At 38.0% G+C, this 10,026-nt stretch overlaps 1 protein-coding gene across 1 annotated transcript; it reads left to right on the plus strand.

Moving 5' to 3' along the window:
• The first annotated feature begins 4,560 nt into the window (after positions 1-4,560).
• On the plus strand, positions 4,561-9,760 carry LOC121904221. The gene is made up of 2 exons (XM_042421857.1): positions 4,561-4,945; positions 6,603-9,760. The coding sequence occupies exon 2, from the start codon at positions 6,610-6,612 to the stop codon at positions 7,918-7,920; it is 1,311 nt and encodes a 436-aa protein (XP_042277791.1). The 5' UTR covers positions 4,561-4,945; positions 6,603-6,609; the 3' UTR covers positions 7,921-9,760.
• Positions 9,761-10,026: the final 266 nt, after the last annotated feature.

A 10,026-nucleotide genomic window follows, 5' to 3' on the forward strand; every position in this document is an offset into this window, starting at 1 on the left:
TATGACAGGCCTAAACTCAATGTGCTTAAAAACAAAAGCAAAAAAAAATACATGATAAAAACATATAACTTGTTAAGACTTTTTAATTCTCATATTGAGGATTGTAGTTCATAGAAATACAGAAATAATCACACAAGAATGTTTAAATGTGTAGTTTTTCATGGCCAGCAGGTGGCGCCATTTGTATTCAAGAATACAGTATATTAGTGCACTAAATGATAATGTCTGATATACCTGTTTTCTGGTTGTCTAAAGAGTAATTAAACTCCACGTCTAAACTTATTTATATAAGTCAAAGTGCACATTTGTATATTTATTTTATTAGGTTTAATCACCCAAACAAAAATAATTTAAACAATGTCTTTAGTTACTTAAATCACAGAAGAACATCTGAGTTCTTGGGACTCTAAATTAGTCCACATCTAATGATTTGTGGTTTCTTGTAATACTATTTAGTTCCTGATTACATGTGATAGCGAGAAATATGTACATGTAACTGGAGGAGGTATCTGTCAAATGTGTCTAGTGACAGAAACAACAGTTTACAGGTGTTTACATGGATATCGGTACCATTTAGTTTCCTAAAAGTTTTTTTAAAAAGTTGCCTGATTTTATATGTAAATTGATTATGAGGTCGTACTGTAGATGCTGTGGAGCAACAATGATGCTTTAACTTTTCACCCAAATTATAAAGAACATTTACTTTCACCAGCTTTTTGCTATTATTTGTCCAGATTATCTTTATGTGCAATCTGTGGTTCTGTGGATTATCCAAACATGGACTCTGTTTCTAGAAAGAGTCTGTTTGACATGAGTTTTTTAAAAATGTTGTAAACACCTAAAAGGCCCTTTATATCTACATAGGGAGCGGATCCTCTTCCACGGGGTTGGTGCTAAATTGTATGGGCCAGAGGGACAGTTTGCAAAACTCTCACAAGATCTATACGCCTTTACCTAACCCTAAACTTAAGCCTAACCCTAACCACACTCCGAGAGTTCATCCCTCCGGTCCATCCAATCTAGCATTTACCCTTTTATGTTGCAGAGGGTAAATGTTTCTACAGTAACCCAGAACAGATAAGCCAAACACTGGCTCTAGAGACTGCCTTTTGCGCTTTTCTGGAGTTTTGTGACCACTGTAGATTGTCCTGTATGCTTGGAAGAGGAGGGGAGTGGTATTCAATTGGTTGCAATCTGCAACCTCACCACTAGATGCCAGTAAATCCTACAAAACTGTTGCGGAACACTGTTCATCACAGGTGAAATAGACAACTTGGTGTATTTATTGTATTAACTTTCATGGTCATAGGCACTAAGAAGGATTTAGATTTGAAAACATGTTAATTACCAAAAAAGAGCGTAAAGAATAACATTTGGCTGAACTTAAAGTCGGAGGGGTCCTGTGCTATTTAAACCTGCAGCTATTTTGGACCAACAGTTTCATGTTGAAACGTTGACATACATCTGAAAGGATGTGAAGTGCGAAAACAAATGGAGGCTGTTAATGTTTGTGAACATACTGTTATGTGATGTGTGATTTAATGTTATATTCCTTTTCCAGTATACCCAGCACAAGAAAACTGGTGATAAGTCTGTGTTGTCCTGTCAGAGTGGATCTTGGGATTTTAAGATTTTTGATCATCACCAAAATAACCATAACCAAAATTTTATATTTCATAACATGAAGAATATGTTAAACCTACAATAAAACATATTTTGCAAGCTCAGGCACTAGTTTTTTTCTTAAATTTACACTAAAGCCTGTGACACATGGAAAGATGCAAAGTAATGTGGCCGAAACTCCCTCTGTGGTCAAAGCTAACACCACACTTAGCATGCAGCTAAATGAAAAAATCATGTTTTGTACAAATACATTTTGAAAATATCCCTTTCATTGAATCACTCAGCTACTTAGAAATTGCCGAGTGTTGTGGTCACACTGATATGTTCTGTTTGAGTCCGGTTTTTTTTAAGGAGTTCTTGAATTTTACTTTTTCCAGAAAAAACACTCAAAAGGGGTTACCCCCAGGAACCAGAATACCCTGCTTGGGACTATCCAGGTTGAGGTTACTTGGCAGGGGGCTGCCCCTGCGGAGGAGGTAATGGTGGTTATGACAGTTATGGAGGTCATCCAGGTCAACTGTAAGCAAAAGAACAAACCAGCTGCCACAACTATGTCTGTAACTACCACAACTACTGCTTCACCCCCAACACTGGCTCTGGTAGCAATACAACACTGCTGCAGAAAACTTCCCACCTTGCCAGAGGCCGCTATGACGATGATGGCACAGATGACATTGTGAATATCGGTACCTGCTAGCGATTAAGCAGCTGACAGTCAGGAGATGTGTAGAGTTGTTCATGGTTTACTCCCACAGGTAAGAGAAGGGGCTGGAGATGGGCTTGTGAGGGCCGTCAGCTGTCGTCACCAGAACTATACTGATGCCACTGATAGCAACATGACCTTCATAAGCAGTTAAAGAGGTGGATCAATATAGAAATTAGGTGAATGGCAGAGAAAGAGTTAAAATAATTAAGTAAACAGATGGAAAATGATAAAGGTGGGAGGAAAAAATGGTGTGTGTGTGTGTGTGTGTGTGTGTGTGTGTGTGTGTGTGTGTGTGTGTGTGTCCTCTTACCTTTTAACTAACCTGTTAACTTGTGTTTCAGGAAACAAAGGGAAACGTTAGAGAACCAAAGTGTTGTAATACAAAATGAAAAGATCCATTAACTGCACAACATAATACTGACACATTATTGTCTAATTACATTTCATTTAACTAGCTCTAAAGTGAGAAGGAGTAACATTATCTTCTTGGATTAAGCCCAACAAAAACAGTAGCAGCCCTGTGTCAGTATAACATCCTCTCTCCTCTCAAAGACCTTTTCCATCTTGCTTTCTGTTTTGATAATTTAGTTAATTGTTTCAGTCATTCCAGCTTCTCAAATTTGCTTTTCTTCTTTGTCATATTTGACAATAAATTGAATATCTTAAGGTTTTGGACTGTTAGTCAGACAAAATAAGCATATTGAAGACATCATCGTGGGCTCTTGAATGATATTTTTTCACTATTTTTAACATTTCATTGACTAAATGATTAATCAAAAAAATAGACGTCAGATAAATCAATAATGAAATTAATCTTTCGTTACAGCTCTACTGCTCTCTCAATTATTAGGGCTTGTGGTGAACATCCTGTACACAAACATCAGGAAGGTTTTTCATCTTAACTCCTGTTATTTTCTTTATGTTATATGTTTTTAACGCTGTGGCACTTTGAGATTCACTGCAAATGAAAAGTGCAGCACAAAATAAATGCATTGTTATTCAGTATTATTGATGCATTAACATCTATGTAGTAGTTTTAATGTTACATATAATTTGTTCTATTGACAGCTTACAAGTACCCACGCTCTGAATCACAGCTCCTTTTTCCTTATTTGCAATGTTTTTGACCAACTACAAGCCTTCATCAGGCAGAGGAAGAGGAAGGCTTGTTTTTTGTATCCAGTATGGACGATGTTTTAGGTCATAATTAAAAATTAAAAGTCAAAATAGAAAATTAAAAGGGATATTTTTTTTTTCATTTGCACTTTACCATTTGGCATTTTAAATTTCATCTTTTCCATTTTCCATTAGGCATTTGCCATTTGACATAAGGCGCCTTCTCATTTACATGCAGCTTGAAAAGCACAAAAAGAAAAAAAAAAGCTTTTAGTAAATAAATATTTCCATTTAAGCTTTTCCATTTCCCCCTTTGAGTTTCATATTTCTTATTTCCATTGCCATTTTCAATTTCATCTTTACAATTTAAGCTGTAAGTTTCATCGTCTCTTTACATTTCAAATGATCATTTTACATTTTAAAATTGCTTTTTCAATTTCCTTTTTCTTTTTTAAGTTGAATTATGGCCTGATTATTCCTAATAGTGTAGTAAAATAATCATCTTTTTAATTTGATCTCTTTTGATTTTCTATATGGACTTTTAATTCTAATCATGACCAGAAATATCCTCCATACAACAAGTGGCTAATCAGTGATCAAAGGTGGAGCTCCATCGTCATGGTTACCGTGCCCATTAGCTTTCTGCCACTTCTAGCCACTTGGCATCATAGCACATCCTAGAAAGCTCATAGATCAATACTGAAATCAATAAATTTGGTCTCTACTGCAGTGGCTCTCAATTTTTTTCACATCAAGGACATCCCTAAACTGATACAAATCAGACCACAGACCCCAACAAGACAAGACATTTGATTTTAGATGTTTTATTACAGAAAGTGTATGAAACCCATGACCACAATAATAACATACATTCAGTCACTGAGTTACTTATTGATGGAATTATAGTGATTTTCACTATAAATTATTCCCTTTTTGCTGGTGACCTCCTGGGTTTGAGAACCACTATTCTACTGGATTACTGAGCAAATGGCAGCAATTCATGAAAAAATGATGCTGTGTGGCATAAAAACTGTTGTTTTACCATTAGTGGTAAAACCATTTATGATTTACACCAACCCTACAGGAGCATGTGTAACTATTTAGTTGTTAATTAGAGTGGTGCAACAGCTTTGATTCAGTAGCCAAATGCATTACTCATAACTCAGTTTTAACTAGTTTGAACTTATAACAGCTGGAGCAACAGGCTGTTGCTGCCTTACAGTGGATTTTGTGTATGTTGGGCGGTAATTTTCCATGTGAAGTCATCACATGTTGGAAGATGCTGGGAAACGTGTTGAATAAAACCCCGCCCTGACTCCTCATCTTCTGTCTCTATGCGGCACACATCTCTCGTGCTGCTCTCGCGCTACATGAAACTGACAGTTTGCAAACTGGGAAAAAAAAAGAAACGTTAAATAGATTTTCAACTGGCAAAATACGACTCGGGATTTTTTTTAATTTAATTTTTTAATTTTTTGAAGCTAATTAAATCCACTCAAGGTAAGGCTAGTTCTTTATTTAAAGTAACTACACCAGTTTTAATGCTGATGTAGGAAATGAAATGCACTTTGTTTTTACCTCACGCGACCGTCTCTTGTCTGTAATAAACGCTGTCTGTACTGTGTGTAAATTAAATAGATAGATGGATTACCGACACTGACAAGCCTTCGTCGATACATGGTCAATAGTTTTATAAATAACATGTTATTAAGAAGACTTGTTGTGTCTCTATTACCCTCCCAGAGAGGTTTTGTTAGTGTCCGTCTCACTGCCACACCTGCTGTCAGAGCCGTCTGTGGACATTTTGGTGCCCGGGCCAGAAATCCACTGGTCCCCCTCGGCAGATTGTTCTTTTCATTATATTTTATAACAATCAGCCTACAATGGTTTTGTAATATTTAATTTTTAAGTTATTCAACTTCCTTCAGTCTCTTGTCTCTGTCTTTTAACTATTCACACGGACAGTTGTGCCCCTGTTATGTCTTATGTCTGGTTTTAATTAGATTTAGGATTTGATTAGGAACATAAGAAATCTGGTTATTCATGTCCTTGTTTGTTTCTGACATTATCCAGATTACTGATCATCTGTGTATGAGTATCTTTGACTGCTCCACATCACAGGCAGTCTGTCCATTTCTGTACTGAGCTGCAGTTATTATCAGTATGAGACTTTAACTTATGATCCAATACTTATTTTAGTTGTACATTGTGAAACTTGCACTGCGCGCTTTGGGGCCCACATTGAAATTAGTGAAGCAATTTAGATAAGTTTCAGTAATTTTCAAGCTAAAATGCCAAATAGAGCTGGGCGATATGGACAAAGTCAAATATCACAATATTTTTGACCAAATACCTTGATATTGATATTGCGACAATATTGGAGGGATAACTGTCACAGTGCACGCCAGTACCCGCTAGAGAATAATGACCACGGATGACTAGATGTGTGCGCTGGGACTTGGCTGGAGGTTGAGCCCTTGGCTGAGTGGTTAGCGTAGTCGTATGTGGTCTAAAAGACTGGGGTTTGAGACCTGGTGCGGGAGCCCTCCATTGCGACGATAACTATTTGTACTCTAACAAAATATTCACGCAATGAGATATAATATAATACAATGGATACAATAATCATCAGTAATGTGGATATAATGACTAAGTGGGTAAAGACAAATAATAAAACAGAACAGTCTGGTAAGAGAAGAAAATGACATCACTTTACTGTAATGCAGCCTTTAAAACCAAGAAAAGACAACACTCATGTCATATCATGATATTACAATATCCAATACCTAAGATGAGTTCTAATCTCATGTCATGATATCGATATAATATCGATATATTGCCCTCATGCCAAACATTAACTGGTTCCAGCTGCTCAAATGTGAGGATTTGCAGTTTGTCTGTGGCATAAACTGAATATTTGAATTTTAAGACGCCACACTGGGCTCCGGGAAATTGCAATGGACATTTTTAGCAATGCTTGGCGATTCTATGGATAGTGATGTCGATCTGTCAGCCTGTCTGTATGCAACTCAAAGATTTTACTGTTTCCTGGAAAGATAGACGTTCCTCATGAAATTACTTTGTAAGCATAAAATGATGAAATTATCTCATATTTTCCCTTCTTCTCTCTTATTTCTCCTCCAATCCCTCCCTGCAGGGCAAAGATGAAGCTGACTTCATTAGCCGCGTTGTGTCTGTTGCTTCTTTTATTTCATACCCAGTTTTCACTGGCCAAGAGATCAGGGAGCAAGAAGACCACCACCACATCCAACCGGGGCAGCACCCAATCTAGCACAGGCAGCAAAAGTAATCAGGGCACCAGCTCTAAACCTAAACAGTCTGGACATCCCAATCAAGGAGACTACAATCAGCAACCAGGCAGACCTGGTGGAGGAGGCTACCATAACCAATACCCGTCATGGGGCTCCCCATATGGAGGAGGTTATGGTGGTTATGGCCGTTATGGTCGTTATGGTGGTCATGGTGGTTATGGTCGTCATGGTGGTTATGGCAGTTATGGTGGTTATGGTGGTCAAGGTGGTTATGGTGGTTATGGTGGTCAAGGTGGTGATGGTGGTTATGCTGGTTATCCAGGTGGATACATCAACCAAAACCCGAAAAACAAAATCCTGAGCCCTCACTATGGTGGCAGCTTTGGATACGGGGGCTACAGTGTTGGGGGTGGGTCTCCATTTTCCAACTCAGTTCAGAGGATGAACAAATTTCCCAGCCATGAATCCAGAGGGTTTGGGCGCAGTGCGTTCATGGCAGCAGATAGACGGACTATGACAGGAATGGCCCTGGGCTACGGAATAGGAAGGTTCCCTCGCCCTCACTTCCCCTTCAGAAACTCCCAGGAGGAGTACTACTACAACAACTACATGTACCAGACCTATGGTGCCAAGTCTACTGATACCAACGACTACAGCAGAGACTACAGGTACATCCAACCGCCTGAACGCTATGACAGCTACATGGAGTCCTGCATGAAGAGAACAGACCTTCTGTCTGCAGAGAATCAAAAGAAAAACAACAAACCAGCTGCCACCACCATAACAACTACGACTACTGTTGTCACCGCAGCTCCCGATACCAACACCAGCAGCAACACAACAAAGACCAACAACACTGTTGCAAAAAACTCCCCAACCCCTGCACCTTCAACTCCCCACCCTATAAATCAGCCTAAAGCCATTCCTGTGACTCCAGCTCCACCGGCTGTCGACAGCGCTGAAAACGACAATGACACAGTTAGCATCATGGAGATCGGCTACCCCTCACTGATTGAACAGCTTAAAGTCAGGAAATGCGTGGAGCTGTACATGATTTACTCTGACAAGTTCTTAGTAAAAGAGAAAGAGAGATATATTGGAGGGGTGCAGGGATTGGAGACGGGCATGCGAGGGCTTTTAGCAGTGATCACCAGTGTTTTAGTGATGCTAATGAATAGCAACATGCTAACACTGCTCCATTAGCAGTTAAAGTGATGGAGAAATATAGAAATGAGGTGTACGGCAGGGTATGTGTTAAAAGAATGAAGTAAATGGATGGCTTTTATTAATTTATGACTTTTTTAGGACTTTCTCTATTGTGTGTGGATTTCTACTTTGTGTATTTCATATTTTCTTCAGGAAGTTTAGGCGTTGCTCGACATACACAGCTGGCGCACACACTGCATCTCATGTTTGAAATATATATTCAAGGTAAGGGAGAGGAAAGCTTAGAAAGGGAGAGCCGGGGTGGTGCAAACTATTGCTCTTCCCCTTTCCTGTTCTGAGAGAGAAAGCATCCATTAACTGCTCTAAGTGAGTTTGAAGGTGCGGAGGAGTCGGGCCCAGTAGCGTCCATTTAGCAGATTTGATTTTACTGTCTCTAATGAGACTCTGGGACTGTTTTCACTCTGTAGGATACAACCACATGGAGCCATAGAAATTCTGAGTGCCACTACTCCTGCTCTTTTTCAGATTTTGAATAATTTATTTAGTAAAGGAAAACGTTCAGTGTCGTTCAAGAGGAAAAAGGGTCTGAGAGGGTTAGCTTGCACCGGTGGAGCCACAATGTGCTCTGTCGTGGTGAAGATCTGTGTAAATAAACTACTTTGCACAAATGGAGATCTGCTTTAAGTGTTATATGATCATATTAACTTCAGGGGTGTTGGTGTTGGAGCAACCGTCTGATTCAAGGATAGTTCAAATAATTGGAAAACAAGGAATAATCCAAAACTATCAAATAATACTCACTGTCTAATATCCTATCAGCTAACATTACTAACATCAGTGCTTTTAACTAAAAGGTTTTACACTGAGCATAACTGAGTATTGGTAACGAAATATTACACACTTATCTCTTCATAGTTTAAAGCATAACTGGACTTTCATCATATATGGTCCAATGAAATACAGAAAACCAAAACAACAGACTATTACATCTGTTTCCAATATTATGCATGTTGTTGTCCTAACACGCCTTAAATTACTGACTTTTGAATCAATGCAAAGCAAAAAAGCACCTTTCCAGAATGTTTCTGTATGCTGTTTAATGTTTTTCCATGTATACAACTCTTGTTTTATACAGTATGTCTTGTATTTTCTGATATTTTTTATATACTTGCCTCCCTCCTTCCCACTATCCAGTGTTTTGCCCCTTTCCTGTGATTACAGAAGTGCTCTTAATGTGTACTGATGTATTAATTCTGATCTGAATGAACCTCCAAAGCTAATGAATGTTATCTTACATTATCAGCTGAGTTTATTGTACTGTACGTAAGATCTGCACAATCATTTTTCTAATCATGAAAGCTCCTTTATAAAAAAAAAGAACAATTTAAAGGTACTCTCTGGAGTTTTAATCATAACGAAACATATTCAATCATATACAGGATTTCTAACACACACGTTTAACACATTCCCTACATAATAAAACATTTGACACGTCATTATTCAAGTCTCCAGTTTTCATGTGAACATGTAGGATAATACATAACAACATACAATATACATTAAAATATAGGCTGTTATGGCTATCTGTGCATTAGGAAAATAAATGTGATTTACTGCTCCAATAGAAACAATCCGTGTTGGGTTGAAATTTAATTTAATACTCTTGTTCTTCTTCTGCCTCCTCTGCTCTGCTGCAGAGTGATTAACGACCACAGGATCTAAAACCAGGTGACTCACAATGCACTTTATCCCCAAACTACCATCACAACAGACACGTTTTGTTGTTTGACTCTAACAATTTGTGATCTACAGTGGTCGAAAACTCCACAGTGTACTTTTAATTTGTTGTAATATGTAGCCTGTATTATCCTGGAAGTTCTACTGAGTGTTGACTTGCACTTTTTGTTTGTCTTGTCAAATAAACTTATCAACTAATTAATGTGCATTTGTGGATGTTTGTTTTTATTTTGACAGAAAACAAGTATTACATGAAAAGCTTTGGTTAAGATCAGTTAAGGGTTTAACACATTTGTAATTAAACATTAAGTTAGGATAAAAGAGGATTTTACAAAATTTGGAATTTACATCTAAACTTAAACTTTTAGGAGAAGATGACAGGAGAAATAATGTCAATCCTGACAT

Source organism: Thunnus maccoyii, chromosome 9 (assembly GCF_910596095.1).
Source record: "Thunnus maccoyii chromosome 9, fThuMac1.1, whole genome shotgun sequence".
Classification (NCBI taxonomy): Eukaryota; Metazoa; Chordata; class Actinopteri; order Scombriformes; family Scombridae; genus Thunnus; species Thunnus maccoyii.

What these genes read in the sequence shown, in the direction of transcription:
- LOC121904221 (XM_042421857.1), top strand. Translation starts at nt 6,610, where the DNA reads ATGAAGCTGACTTCATTAGCCGCGTTGTGTCTGTTGCTTCTTTTATTT.